Source organism: Buteo buteo, chromosome 25, assembly GCF_964188355.1.
Source record: "Buteo buteo chromosome 25, bButBut1.hap1.1, whole genome shotgun sequence".
NCBI classification, from domain to species: Eukaryota; Metazoa; Chordata; class Aves; order Accipitriformes; family Accipitridae; genus Buteo; species Buteo buteo.
The window spans coordinates 6,540,970-6,557,193 of NC_134195.1; the positions used below are offsets into that span (position 1 = coordinate 6,540,970).

At 40.8% G+C, this 16,224-nt stretch overlaps 1 protein-coding gene across 1 annotated transcript in view; it reads right to left on the minus strand.

Annotated features, from left to right (window-relative positions):
- Window positions 1–959: 959 nt before the first annotated feature.
- The window catches only part of IL1R2 (interleukin 1 receptor type 2), a 37,767-nt gene continuing 22,502 nt past the window's right edge, over window positions 960–16,224 (minus strand). The window contains exon 10 of the mRNA XM_075057693.1: window positions 960–1,061. Coding sequence (XP_074913794.1) covers window positions 1,041–1,061 — 21 coding nt within the window. The 3' untranslated portion in view covers window positions 960–1,040. The remainder of the gene's footprint in view (window positions 1,062–16,224) is intronic.

A 16,224-nucleotide genomic window follows, 5' to 3' on the forward strand; every position in this document is an offset into this window, starting at 1 on the left:
GCCTCTGTCGTGAACTGCTTTCCTTCATGAGTACATAGGTAGGCTCCCTATCTCAAAAGGGATTTCTGAACACCACCAGATAACCTTTCGAACAAAGGCTTTTCCCTGAAATTCCTCCATATACAACAGAATGAAAAATAAAGAGCAATAGGTGTGTACTGAATTTTTAAGTTGTTTCTGGTTTTCTTTTTGAAGCTTGCCGATGCATGTCAAAAAGGATTTTTAGAGGCTGATAAGCCATAGCAGCTGAAGCTGCGGCCATGCCCTTATTGGTATGAGCAGCAATTACACTCTGTATTGCTCCAGTAGAGATAGTAACAAAACAGCAAAATACAGTAAGAAACACAAATCAAAATAATAACCCCCATGTGTTTCTTGCAGGCTAGTAATGAACTTGGAGTCAGGTCACGCTGCAGCCTGTTTAAAAATGAAGCGGGAAGGGAGTAATTTTGTTTAATATGAAAAATATCAGGAAGTGATAAAACCCCTGATGTCCTCCCCATCCCCTGCCAAGAGCTTTATACATCTTAAACAAGCACACACAGAGCATGAAAAATGTACTTCTTCAACAGGAGGAATTTAGAAAAAAATCATTATCAGTTCAGTTCTGAGCAATACACCAGTTGCTTTTGCTCTGCATGTGACATAATGTAATTCCCAAGCAAGCTGATTTCTTCCTTGTGAAAACTGTGAAAAAAAAATACCAAAGCAAAACCAATTAATTCCTTTATCAAAGACATGGAAGAAATGTTGTCATCCCTGGTCTGCTTCCACAGCCAGAGAGTACACTAGTCTGGTATTTTAATAGATTTGAATGAGATGCCATGTATAAAGCTGCAATATCAAAACTTTAATTTAGTATGCACATACAGCAAAAATAACAAGTCCAAACATGTAACAGAGGCAATCAAAATACTGTATCTTGACTGACCTTGGTTTTCCCAGTTAGATGCTGAAACAGCTATCCAAAATGAGTCACCGGACTGACTTGAGTTACTACTTGAGGTCAGCAAGATAAATGAAAGTTGGAGAACTTTGAATCATCTTAATGGAGGAATAGTCTGGAAATGAAAGTCAGGAATAATAAATAATTTATGGTCATCTTTTTTTACTTCACTGATTAAAACACATACAGAGGTAATCATGAAATCCTGTACATTAATCATGTGAGCCATGGGACTATATTGCGTAAGCAGTAGCATCATCTCATCTGAAATAACATCTGCTTTTAATTGCATCCCCATACATAGTTATGAATTTAAAGTTTTCTTCTTTTAAAATTTGTTTCTACGTTTTGAAAAGAAACTTCTATTAACATGGAGCTAATACAAATCACAATATAAATGAATGAATTATAAATTATAATATGAATTTTTGCATATACAGGACAAGCTTGTGAACCATTCATTTTTACATTGGTTTTGCCTCTCACCCTTTTAATTGGGATTTATGTGATACACCATACTTGAAATGTGACTTCAGTTCCAGTTCATTGCCTGCAGTGCAGCACTGTGAAGGTTTGTTGAGTATTCATCTAAAAACATCTTTATGTTAATTTTAGAAAGGAAGATAATATGAATGTCAGGCAAGAAGGTTTAAAGTTAAATTGCTGGTATTCTCAAGAGAAAATGTCAGGTGTGACCAGTGCTCAAGCCTCCCAGAATGCAGAGTGTATGGTTTCTATCTGCCTTTGTTTTAAAATCAGACAAAAAGTATGGCTTGGCAGCTTTCTTGCTAGAAAAGTCCTTTTGGAAAGGGTTCAGGCACCTCCAGGTACCCTCCATAAAAATGTGCAATATTTCTACAAAGCCTGAGCTCAGGCTGAGTTCAAAGTGCTTATAAGATGCAAAAGCGATGTCGGCATCTCCTCCGAGTCCAGTGCGTTCGCAAGAGCCCTCAGTCAGGCACAGAGCAAACTCAGCTACCTACTGCCACGGCCAAACTCCCCTGCGTTAAGCACAGTAGTTCTGTGTAAGTCTATACAGGCTGAGCCAGAAATGTCATTTTCCCAAGAACAAAACTATTCCAGCGTCTTTCAAAGACTCTGAGTTCCAGTCCATCAGTTGATTTGAACATTGCAAAGCAAGCTGTCTCTCTCTAAAATTAGATGTATTTTTAACAAAAGCTTATAATACATAAACAGAAACTATAGCAATAACGCAGGTTAAAATATATAGTTTGCATATTGAACTATGTATTTAAATATAGCCTAAGAAAGATTTAGAGGGAAAAACCATATCAGCACTTTTTTTTTTTAAATCTGCCCCATTTATTCCATTTCCTGTGACACCGTGTTTCAAACTTATTTAGGAGTGTTCTTGCTAAAGGTTAAAAATAACTCAAAAAGTGATGACTAGACTCTGTTTGATTGCACGGGGGAGAGACAAGCTTTGAAAGAGCACAGGCAGGCAGGCAGCCTTTTGGCATTTGGAAGAAAACAGTAATCTCAAGACGTGGAAGTACAGAGCGTACAGTCACTTCAGGACTTGCAGGGCTGCATCTCCACCCCCACGCCTGCGAATCCAGGTGAACTGAAGAGCTCACAAAACCTCAAATCAAAACTTTATTGAAAATTAGCAGAGAATCCCATGGGGCACTTCGCTTTTCATTTCACAACACTCCACCTCATTTCTTTTCTTTCATATCTTTAGTACATTTCATCTGATCTCTTCCAACTTCATCCAAAGATTCAGGCTTTTCCTTCTGAAAACACTGGGGCACCATTCAGCAAAAAGAAGGCCCTGCTGCTCTGTCATGCCCATGGATTCCCTAGAGCCTGCACATGTGGGTTTTGCTCATGGAAGACCCCACTGAGGAAGAGGGTGAAGGAGAATTGTTTTTATGCTATGATGTTCAGCTTCTTTCCCTTTTTAAGTTCACCTTTGACTAGGTTTTTCTATCGTCCCAGCTAAAAACTCATGGGTTTAGCCTCTCCCTCCCCCAGACTTTTTTCAGGGTGCAGATTTGGAGTTTCCTGTTGGACAGCATGTGCTTGAAGTTCTCAAATTATTCAGCCTTGGAGCTCTTCCACCCTCTTTCACAATCCTGGTTCTGCAGTGTATGAACTGCACAGGAAAAATACATTCACAGCCCACGTGGTGGGAGCGCTCAGTGCTTAGGAGTCCATAAGAGCTCTCTTTCATTCTGCCTCCGGTTCCAGCAGGATATATACACTTGCAAGAGCATCATAGCAGCCCTCCCATGTTCTGTTAACAGCCTGTGCCCTCAAGTCTGTGTCTGCTGAATGTCCCTGAGGTCCCAACATCTCTGACCCCTGCCAGCTGTCCGCCCCAAGCCTGGAAGCCCTACTGAATGGTGGACTCTGGGACTCAACCTTGTCCCTTTTGGTAGCTCTTTATTTTACCCATTTTTGGCAGACCTTGAGCACAGGAAGACTACTTTCTGCCATCCCACAGTTCTGTGTCCCATGTTATGTCTCTTCTTCAGAAGAGAGAGCTGGGACGGAGAGCTGGGACTCTTAGAAGAGCTCTGCAGGACAACGTAGGAAACACTATAGTGATGCTTTCAACTGTATGGTCATATGCCACACAGCATGTAGAAACCGTCGCACAAGCAGCAAGGCATAAAATACATGGGAATAGCTCATGGAGCTCAGACTGTTAAGAAGCAACCACAAAAGCGATGCAGGTAACAAGGCGGAGACAACGTCTGTCTGGAAAGGTCAGCTGTCAGCCTTAGGTATGATTGATGTCTGCAGGCCACTGTACAGATTTTCTTAGACAAACAGGTAAACTCAGTATCCCTTCTCTAATATATCTCCCTGCCAGGTGTCAGCTCTATAAAAAACAGAAGATAGTAAGTCAGGTCAACACTATTGTCTGGAGCCATCGGTTCCTGCAACGGATACCCTCTCCATCATTTGCAGGAAATGCCTATAGGTCTTGGGATGCCAAATCCTACTGGGTTAAGGCGGACCACTTGTTCTGGCTTTTCTCTGTTCTGCAGCCAATTCCTGGCGACTCGGACAATAGTTTCAGTGCTGCAGGCATTCTTGTTTACTGCTTTCAACAAAATAATACTAGATGGCAACCTGTGCACTTGCGCCTGCTGTTGTGCGACGTAGTTGGGCATTCTCATTTTACAGGCTTGCAAAAGATTCTTGACTGTTTTGATGCAATTTTCTGTGAGCACACTGGGTCAAAATAGTGATCAGTAGTAGTGACTGGCCTAAAGCTCTGCTTTCCTGCAAACTGTTCAAACACAGTGACCATCAAACTTCAGCAAATTGTTAAGAACTTCTATAGCAGATACACAGCATATAATTAAATTAAATCTGGAACGCACAACCATATTTAATCTATAGTTCAAGAATAAATCTAATGAACTATCTAACAAAACTCACTGAAAGAGGATTTGGAAGTGTGAGTAAGAACAGTTTCCTACACAAAGCACTCTGCGGTCAGGAAATAAGACTTTATTTGCAAAACATGAACGAACAGAAGTGCACCAAAGATATCTGAGTCCACCATCAATCTCTCCTGCAGATAGAGACAACCCACAGGATGCTGAATTTTGATTAACCAAGTAGGTCAAAAAAGCAACACAAGTGAGAGATCGTACAGGTTATTTTTAGAGTTTCAAGAGATAAAGTGATCTCTAAGTCCCCCCAAACCAGAATGGAAAATGGAACTGGAAACCCCATGAGGTGGCTCAAACACAACCATCATTCTGTGCTGTGTATTCCCATCGGGATGGCAGCATTTCTTTCTGCACATAGCTTTTATGATGTATAATTTTGTAAGGTAAACATGTTACAGTAATGAGACCACATAAGCCACAGAAAGAAAAAAAAAAGGGGCTTGTTGGAACAGAAATTCTTTTGCGCAATGTGGCAACTGAGAGCACTTATAGCTGTAAGCTTTTAAAGTTTCCCAAGCAATGTGGGCTGACTCTTGTGGAGATGACCACGACTGGTGAAAATTATTTTAAACCTAGCTTCCAAATTTTTTTCTTCCCCCCAGCCTCCTGTTACTGTTTTACATTGGTTTTGTGAAGACCCCTATAGCTTATTGCCTCTAGTCCTGAGGTTTCAGCACCTGAGAGCTGAGTGTGTCCCTGTGGTCCAGCTGCGGGCCTCAGCCTGTATCAGAGAGACACCCCAGTACATGGTAAGGACCCCCCCCATCCCCTTGTTTTCTATGGAAAATAAACCTCACTTTGAGGGCTAAAGTGAGACTCTTCCTTTATTCAGATTCACAATACGAATGCCTAGAAATCCAGAACTAAAGGGAGTGACACAGCACGTGCCTCCTTTGAGTCTAGAGAGAGGCTGAAAAGGTTGGTTAGTTAAGAGTGAACTCTTAGTTGGCCAAAGTTGGTAGTTGGCCAAATTGTGGTTATTATACTATATGAAGTAGTTTGCACTTTCACCCTTACTGTGGATAATTTGATGGGGACCAAGAACCAGAATATAAAGTTTTAATTGCTTGTGAGTTTGAATGCGCCTCGGCAGTATCATGGGACTGTTCTGTGCATTTTAATAATACAGCTGCAAGGTTATGCCACAATGACAATTTAAACATAGTAATATGTTTATAGTTAAAGGAAAACAAACAGAGGGTGAATCTGAGCTGACAGAAGGTGAGCTATGTGAAGACATGCAGCCCTGCAGCTCTGGCCTATCTGCTGCATGACTTGGGGTTTAAAATGGTGCAGTTAAATCTTTCCCATAAAATGGTTTCTGTAACACCCATGGATGGTGTTACAGAAACCATTGGATGCCTGTCCAACGTCTATGAAAGACCATGGGTCTCTGGCATATTTTGCTCACTTGGGTGCTGCTTCTAATTTTAGGAAGAAGAGTTGACTCATGCATTTTCACGATGCAGATGTACAAAAGCCCCATTAACAACTTCCATGTGTATATTTGGAGTGATGATCTTAGGTCCTGGTAAGCAGCTGTCAATACTTGTAGGTGACAATTTTACCCCAGCAGGTATTGGGGGTATCTGGTATCATTCTCACTGTTCATGTATTTATGAGGTATGCATACCTCAGTATGGTAGACTATCATTAGTCTGCCTTTCCCCATTCACAAGTCATGCATATTCATTTAAGCCAACTAGCGGTAGATGCCTGTTATGATGCCTTCAGTGATGAGAAATCACTGGAGAATATAAATTCAATTGTATATCTATATTTATGGCTCGCAGACCTCATCCCAATTCTATGGTGTGAAGGAGAACTCTACTGTCTTCCAACAGCTCTGGTTTAGCTCCTAACCAGGAGTCAGAGGACATCATAAAAGCTTGTCAGCTTAGAAACACTCACAAGTTTCAAATGTTTGACTAATGTTACCTAATGCAAAGATGATTTTATCACAAGCAGAACAGGATCTATATCTTCACTTCATTATTTCTTTCTTGTGTGACAGGTCTAACTCCTAGGGAAGAAAGCAGAGCTGTGGCTGGTCCTTTAAAATAAGGTAATGACCAAATCCATGACAAAAGCCCTTTCATTTGGTAAAGATTAAAATTCTCTGTGCATAAACTTGTGCAGTCCAGATCTTGAAGCACGCAGGCAGCACTCTGTCTCGCTTTTGTAACTCCTAAAAATTATTGAAGTGTTTGGGGAAGAGCCAAAGCAGAAGAGAAAGCCCTGTCCGGGTGATAAACCCTTCATTATGCTGCATCATTTACTGCTTGTATCCTTTAGGAAATCCAAACAGGAAACTAAGCCAGCCATGTCTCTAAGGAGCCCCAGAAGACAGCAAAACATAAGACTTTGTTATGTTATGATAACCAGGAAGCAGCACATTACATTGTTTTTACCTCATTCTCTTACTTGTCCACTGAATAACTGAGTGGGAGTCTGTTTTAGGCACAGACTTATGGTATTAATATTTGATGTAGATTTGAAACCGTTTCATATCTTCTCTCCACTGCGCCGCCTTCCCGCTTTCCTTTATGTTAATATGTACAGATAGAGCATCATGCTGTTTCTGTATCTGTTTCTAGTGACGCTAATCCTCATTTTTTCCAGGAGTCATTGATTAAAGTGAAATCATTGACCTGCATTTGTTCTGCATAGTATGGGTTAAAAAAATAGAAGCATTTAAAAATTGCCACTTGCTAGAGCCAATGTGTCAGAAGAACAGGCATAGAAGGCCAAATCTAGGGGCCATACAGCCCCAGAGACAATCTCTTGTCTCTGACTACGGCCAGCTGCAGTACTTGTAAAAATATTAGCTGAACGAGGCTAATGAGAGTTTGTCTGTATTTGTTATACTCTCCTATTTTCCAGTAATAGCATTTCAAGCATCCCGTCAGCAAAAGGTCATGCCCATATTCAGTAGTTACTAATTAACTTTCCCTCCATAGCTCTGTCTAGTCCCTTTTTAAAAGTCTTATCTGTCTTGCCTCCACAACATCCCATGGAAATGACTTGTGCATTAATCATTAAGCACTAAGCACACGCTGTGATTAAAAAGGAACACTCTGGTGCTTTTTCTTAATCTGCCACTCAATAAATTAGCTAGGCACCCTTTGCTCTGATTATGTGAGAAAAAATGAACACATCTTTTCCTGCTCATTCTCTCCATTACCATTCATAACTCGGAGGATCCTCTCAGCATTTCCAAGCTGGAGACCTTTCTAGGGAAGCCACCCCACAGCACCGATCGTCTCTGACACCCTCCTCTGTGCTGTATTTTGTTGGTGATGGGAGGACGAGAACCATAGGCTCTTTCCAAGACACTAATGTGCTTGCTTTGCTGCAACCACTTAATGTTATTCGATGTACCTAACCCTACATTGAATCCTGCTTTCAGAGAAGTAGTCACTGTGATATCAATGCACCTTTCCTGAACACAGACAGCTAATGAAGAGCCAGCTGTTGGTACAGCTAATACTGTTTTTCCACAGGCACAAAAAGGCTTTGTATTTGTCTACACTAAATTTAAATCTCTCATTATATCAGACAGCTCTGTGAGAAGATTTAATAAGACCCTTCCGTAGCTCTTACAGCACGTTTTAATGTGTTTCACTAGGCTAAATAATTCTGTAGCACACACAAAGCCTGTCACCTCTCCTTTTTGAGAGCAACAAGCCTAAAAGCCCCAGATCCCAGCAGAGATGTCAGTAGGATCCCCCTGAGAACTCTCCTGACAGGTTAGCAGCACCAGTGGCCTGAATCAGAATAAGGCAGACAGTGTGATATGCCATCATTTTTTACTTAAGAGCACTCAAATGAAATTGCAGACTAAAGTACCCCTATCAACAGTGGGAGGGAAAGAGGATGCTGGTTTCTTCTCTCCCTTGTCGGAGTCTGGTGCTATCATTCAAGAAGAAAAGTGTTTCCAGGCTAGAAGTGATAGGACTTTGCAGCTTGTCTCAGGTTCAGGTGGAGATCAACCCCCTGTTACTATACAAATGATGGAGGAAATTCTTGCTAGACAGAAATAAAAAGGGGGAAACATGCAATATCGGAAGCATCACAGAAATCACATTTCCATGGCGTTTCTGGAGCTCAGTGATCAGCATAATAGTTAAGCCATTCTGGTGTGAATTCCATTCATCCTGCAGCTGACTCATATATAAGTGCCAGGTCTGATGTTGCAAGAAGCACCAGCGTTTCACACTGTGACAGGCTGAAGCTGTTCCTGGTCTGTGCCAGCGATGTTCCAGCTATTACAACCTGTGAATGAATTCTCAGACTGAAGAGGCCAAGTGAGCTGTGAAAAAATGGCTCTTTCTTATTGCCTTATCAGTACAGACTGAGAGGAAATCCAAAAAGATGTGTGGCAAGCCACACATTCCAATAATTCCTTAAAGTTGGACGTGAACTGGAAGAGCAGTTACCAGAGAATTATCTGAATTAGTTCAAAATGCCCGTGGACTCTCACTTCAAAATCCAAAGAATTTATGAGGAAAAAAACCCACATCCTTTCAGCAAAGATATCAATGAGCTGGGTATTTTTTTTTCTTAGCACATTGGGTTGAAGATTAATTTTTCCCAAGTTTTTCACCAGAAAGCCTAAAGAACGTCCTAACTCCTGAAGAAAAGACAAAATTGCAGGGTTGAGAGAGATTCAATCTCATGCTTCACTTGCTTTGGAACAAAGAATTCAGTCTGGCTCTCCCAAGTCCCAGGCAAAGGTTCTTCCTGGAAATTAACTCAGTGAAAATTAGTTCGTTTTTTAAAGAAGTTTAGGTTTTAATAAATTGGTATTTTCTAGTGACTAAAGTTTTAATCAAGAAACCTCTGTTCTTCTCCAATGACACTGGCCTCCCCCATAATGAAGGAAAACTTACCATCTTATTTTATGAAGTTGCCTAATTAAGTAATTTCCTGTCTCTTATTTTTAAAGCAATTGCAGACAGAACAGCTTTAATTTGAGCCCGACAGTACCAATATTTACTCATTGCACTACATACATAGCCAAAAATGAGCCTAACTGCTTAAGCACTGACGCCAGCTGCTTCTGACTTTGCAGAGCCTGTCAAAACCAAAAAGTCCTCTCTGAGGTGTTACCATTTAATTCATTTGACAGTGATATACAAAAGAGAAATAAATGTACTGAGGGCTGATCTGCTCCTTCCAATATGAAATATCAGGACCTTAAATAAACCACAACAAAGCCAAAGCTCTGGTTTGCAGTACACAAGCCTATGCTATGGTAGGTAAAGCCTACCTGGAGCAGCAATCACCTGTCCTTAAGGAAGAAAGTTTTCATTCTCTTGCTTAGCTTGTAATCTTCATGTGGTAGGAATTTAACAGTTAAATATTTCAAGGGCTGGTAAGGAAAAGTGGGAAGCTGCCAAACCCACATTTATGGGAGCATAAGTCAAGTGAAGGCTTGCTTGTCTGCAATCTTATTGTCACATATCCTGTTGATACTCATAATCTGCCAGCAGAGCAATTCTTATGGTGCATATGCATGTGGGATAAGAGCCTGAAGTTAGTGCGAGCTTTGCCCTTATTTTGAGCAGGAATAGGATTGTAGCCCATTGTATGCCTCGAGTATCATTCATCCCTAAAAACTGTATGCTCCATTCAGGTTCAGTATGGCATCTGCTCACGTGTCATACCAGTGACTGGGAGCAAGATTTGCTTTCCGGTAGCTGACTGCATGTGCTAACTATTGGGACAAACCTTTAGACCCCTCCTACACAAGAACTGCTTCAGCAAGCTGTTCTTCAGCATGAGTCCTGTTTGTTCTGAGCCTTTTGTGCAAGAGTTTTGGGCAAGTGGGTTTACTGTAAAAGGCATCTGCAAGGCTTCCTTATAATTCTCTGGAACCATCGTTTAAAGGAAGAGCTGTCATGTCACAACCAAATGCTCTTTAGGAAAATTCCCCCTCAAAATGTTATTTGCTTTTTTCCTTCACTTTTGAAAGCCAGGCTCATTGCACGCTCCTCTTTGCACAGGAAAGTGCTATGTATCCCAGTGAAGCTTCTTTTACTTATGGACCTGATCTTCTTCTGACTAAAGTTATTGGAAGGGCTCCCATCACTTGCAGGCCGATGTCGTTGGAAAACTGGAGAACGACTGGATTTTTAAATAGGTTTGAAGAGACCCAGAAATATGCATATCTGTATAAAGGCAAATAAGTTTCTCTTTCGCTTCATATTCTGTGAAGTACAGAAGGCAGCTCTGATCCCACTTGGGATACTAATGCAGCAGAAATAATGAGCAACTGCAAGACTGCTCGAGTGCAATTACTAGTGTATGCAGATTTTGTGCAAACTGCAGCCCACAACAACAATCCACAATTGCTCTTGAGAATCTCAGGCTCAGCTGGAAACGTGCACAGTTTCTGCTGAAGTCGTTTTCATTAGTTTTCAGTAAGCCAAATTTTTCAGCCCTTATTCACTGCATGTCTTTCCTGACCTGGCTCTTATAAAGCCCTTTCACTTTTGGGTTCAAGTTATCCACTGAGCTCATATACCCACCAAGTCCTTAATCTGAAGAGAAGTGGCATTGAAGCTAGGACAGTACTAAGAAAAAAAAAACCCTAGGGAGCTAATTGAACACCTATAGTTATCCATACTCTGATCATGCTGCTGCCAGCCTGTCTGCCTTTCCTCCAGGCATTGCCTCTTCCTAGAGTCACAGCTCTGGGCATAAATTTCTGAACTTTTAGAATCATAGAATATGTCAAGTTGGAAGGGACCCATAAGGATCATCGAGTGCAACTCCCTGCTCCTCGCAGGGCTACCTAAAACTAAATCATATGACTAAGAGCATATGACACTAAATCCTGTTTTGCTTTTGGACAGGGCTCTTTTTGTTCTGCCTGGCCACATCTAGCACAGTTTGAACAGAACCATCTGACAAGTATTTAATTAGGGACCACTACCAAGGCTGTCAGCGTGGCATACCCTGTCACAGCACCTTCAAAAGTAATGCTGTGCTGGGATGGGGCAGAGCAGTGCTTGAACGACAGGCACATTTTGGTCCCCAGCAATCAGCAGACTAGGGCTGAACTGAAAGGGCAGCTGTGTGCACTTTGGAATACAGGCAAGCTGTCAGAAATGAAGAGCGAGCTTCTCATCTCAGCGTGTTTCACGTTTGAGCCAATTAGTCTCAGGCCAAATTCCCACTGAACAGTTGGTCTTCAGCCAAATTACTACAGAACAATCTCTCAGCGTGATATCTTATGTCACGGTTCTTTTTTTTTTTCTTTTTTTTTTTGAGCAAAAACTTGATGAAAACTCTGGGATCTTCCCCAGCACACTCCACTGCCATCTGCATCGCTGAGTCAAAAGCTGCTCCGTGCTCTCACACCTCGTTCTTTGCACTGCTGCTGGTGGGGACGGCATCGCACCACGCTCGGCAGCTAACCACTGCAAGTTTCACCCGGCGTTTGGCTAATCCTTAGAGGCATTTCAGCTCTGTGTAACCCAACGCGGCGGGATGCCAAGCCATGTACTTGCAGCTGGTATGTTTATGGTATGTTCAGCAAGGACGCGCAGGGAAAGTGTATGCAGGCAAGAGGAGGTTTTGCTCTCCCCGGAGGCTCCATCTCCTTTTTTTCCCATTACAGGGCTTTTCCAGAACAGCTTCTTTCCGCCCCTCAGTCTGATGGGCCAGTTGTAGACACAGCATTTCCCTCCACATCCAGGTGGGAGCTTGTCGTTTGTATCATCTGCAGGTTTATAACCACAGGCCAACCTCTATCACTTGACCCTCTGCGCAAGAGTGGGGGCAAGGGGAGAAAAAGTTCTTCCTTATCACATTGTAATTGTGTTTATTCCTGGAATACAACTTGAGTTTCTTCTTTTCAGCTTTGGCATGTAAAAGTCTCATAAATCAACTAAATGTGATAAATGTAAAAAAAAGGAAAAAAAAAAAGAATTTTACTTAAGGAGTTTACTTTACAATTAGCTTTATTAGGAAAAGTTCCTGCAATGATCTGATTAGCAAAGATATTTCTTATGGCGATACAGCCATTAGAAAGCTGCACAGTGGCTGTGACCTTGTAGTTCTGAACTATGAATTTCAGGTGTATTTTTTTGAAGCCATTTTTAATTGCTTTTTCTTTTCATTTCTTCCAAGTAATATCAGGGGATTTACAGTACTTGTAACTGAAAACGCAAATGTGCTTATTTGAGACTGGTTACAGAATTACAAGAGGACAGTCAGAAACCAAACTCAATACAAAAGCCTTGAGCAACTTTTGCAGGCTGCATGATTGATAAAGTGTCAAGGTCAATAAACTAACCTGTTTGTTAACTAGCTGCTGACGTCCAAATTCCTGCAGCCAAAATAGCTATTGTGTAAATCACCCAAAAACAAATAGTGAAGGAAAGCAACTACAATGTTTCCCTGGATAAAACAAATAACATAGGGTGGAAGCTTTTACAGAGAGAAAAAAAAAAGGTGAAAGGAAATGTTAAATAAAGGTTCTTTTGGAAATATGAAATCACAAAGTTAATTATATAGCTATATTGTTATTTGACTGGTGAACCTGAACTAAAATTGAATTGTATGTTTATATAAAATCTGTATTGGTGTGCACAGACTTAGAAAAGTAGTATGTGGAAGAGGTTTGCTAAGGTTAATTTTGCATACCACTATTTGTAAAGGTCACTGAAGTCTTCCAAAGAAAACCTCTCAGATTTTATGCCATACCAAGTTCAAACGTTCAGCAATGAAACGCAGCCTCAGAGTACCAGAAGTACATCTGGTATTTCCATGAAGAGGTTAAACCACGTATCTGTCCCTAGCCAGAACTGATGGGAAAACTTGGGCTGCTGGAAGGTACTCGGCTCTCCCTTGCAGGTTGAGTCTGGTTTTCTGCTCACTTCAGCTTTTCTTTTTAAGGAATGTTTCCAGCATGCTCCAGGACAAGCTCCTATAGATTAATGGGGTAACAAAGAATCCAGATTTTCTCTACTTCAGTGCACACAGAGAAAAGGTTAACTCTGAATTAGTCTGCAAAAATGCTGATAAAGCCATTGGAACTATAGACAGAAGCCTGTTAAAGAAGGACCTGACATGTTAAACATGCATGGGTACATTGCCGCATGGGGGAAGAGGGAAAGACTCCACAAACCCTTGCACAGGACCTTGCAGGAAAAAACTGGGATGTAGCTTGAGAGGACTTCACAAGGTCACCTAATTTGTGCTTTTGTCCTGAAGTAGGGCTGGTAGATCTGCAACATCCTGATGGGTATTTAACATGCTCATAAAGATTTCATAGTGTCCTCCCCTATAGTCTATTTCTGTGCTTAAACTAGAAAAACTTGCTTCAGCTGAAGCGTTTTTCCTAATGTAGAACTAGGTTTCCCTAATACAGTACATAAATGTTTCTTTTCCCATGCAAAACTGAAAAAATTACTGCTTGTTCTAATGCTGTGAACATGGAAAACAACTGTTTGCTATCTTCTTGCTATTTTGGAAGTCTGTTATCATGTCATTAATATTGACTTAGTCTTCTCTAGTATAAACAGACTCAGTGGTTTAAATTTGTTCCAAATAAATCATATTTTCCAAAACACTTCTTCAGGGATCTCTGTTCTGGATTGTCTCCAATTTATGTGCATCTTTCTCAAAACGTGATTTCAGAACTCAATAAAGTTTGAATGCCAGATAAGGTCTTCCCAATAAGGATAGAGTAGAATAAATACCTCTCATGTTATATGAAAAAGAGCTCTGTTAGTACACATCAATACAAATCGTTGCAACTGCTTTGCATTATTGACTAAGTCAATTTCTGGTTGACTTTGTTTTCCATATGCCTTGCAGAACTGCTATTGCCTAATCAGCTCCTCAAATACCACTAAATTTTTTTTCCTAGTATTTGCTTTCTTGGATTTATACTCATCAGTTTTGTACCATCACCCCAACATACCAGACTCACTTGGACTTTTGCTGTTTGTCTTCAAAGTGCTTCCACCCTTTCTTACTGTAATTTGAAGTATAAATTCATGAAACTATTCCCTAGTCCATCACCAACATTGTTAACCTAAATGTTTAGATTAGGTAAAGTCAAACCATTTCCAGGAATTAAATTTGCAACATTGCCCTGAAATATCCCGTTTCACAGAAATCCATTGTTGACTACTCCATGAAAACAGTTTTCCAAGTAGCTGAGCATCAACCGTACATTCCCATCATCTCCACCACATTTCCCTAGCTTACTTATGGCACTCCTCAAAACCCTTACTAAATCTGAGATATGCCACAACTACCGCTCCATCTTTAACAATAAGCCAGTTATCCTGGAAAAGAAGAAACAGAACTGCTAAGGCATGTTTTGTTCTTGGCAAACCCACCTTGGTTTTAATTAGCTTTTTATCTCTTACATGAGTTCTTGTTCCTTAGATATTCTTTGGAATTTCTTCCAAAGATATCCTCCTACCTGTCTGCCTCACATCAATTCGGGGCTTCCTTCCTTTATTTGAAATGCTATTGTTTTGTAGTCTCCTATAACTCACATTACTGTCTGACCTCTGGCTGAATTGAATTTCAAACAGATTTAATTACTGTCCCTTATCTATAAACTTCCTCTGCCTCTACAATAAAAACTTGCCACTAACACATTCCCAGAACTTGCTGGGTCATCTGTGCCCTCCTCTGTTTCTTTCCCAACCGATATTTGAATAGTTCAGATCTCCACTCCTGGCAAATCATTAACTCTGTCTTGACTGTGAGACTGAATCTCTTCTTCTCCCTTTTTATATTTACCTAAAAACATTGAGGAAGTCTGCCTTCCATCTCTTTCTGGACTTCAGAAAAATCACATGCAATTTGACTGTGCAGCCGAAAACCTCTCATGCACCTTTCTTGTCCTTTCCCATACCTTTGTATACTAGCATCCTCATATAACCTAGCTATGTTATTAACTGGCCAGACTGCAATAAAATATCTCACAGTGTATTGGGAAAAAGGAGAAGAGGAAGAATTGTATGAAACTGCAGAATAAAGTAGAAAAGAATATAGGAAAAAAATATAGGGATAAACCATATCTTACATAAATATATGTATCTGTACTGTTTCCGAAGTGTATATATATAAAAGAATAAATTCAGAGGGTATCTCTTATTTGAAATAATGGAACATTAAATCTTTGCTTAAAATCAGATATTAACTACTAAAGGGTTTTTTAAATGTTTATTTTGAAAGACTTTTCTCATATGGGACATATTTAGCTGTCTGACACAATCTGTGATTAGGAAATTAACTAACACGAAGTATATTTCTTGCATTTCTTCCCTTTTCTCTAATTGTGTCATTATGTAGGAATGACAAGTAAATCAGTACCACAAGTGGCAGGAGACTGAGAGAATCTTTGATCCAAAAGAATGCGATCAGCCTAGTATCCATTTGGAAGGAAATCTAAGGCTTTCCTAGGGAAAAAACAAAGAGTACGGGAGAGCTGTCGGAACTGACAAAACCATCGGACAAATCTCAGTGTAAAGGAAGGTTTTAAGGTAGGTAAGGACCAACAAGGCTGCATAAGGAGCTCTCTCATGAGTTTCAAATGCGAAAGGAACTGCACAAAAAGTGAGAACTAGGATCAACAGCCACGGCTATAAATAAATAGTCTGAATTCATAAAACCCCAAAAGCTAACAGACGGAACGAGGCACAACTAGTTTATACCTTCACTAGAAGGACTGGGGAAGGAGACCTAAGAAGGGCTGCCCCTTCTCCATCCTTCCCAAATCCTCCCCCTTGGAGGGGGGCAGAGCCACGCTGCACTCCAGGGAACGGGCAGGCGACCTCCCGGGGAAGCGGCAGGGCTGGGGAGATCCTC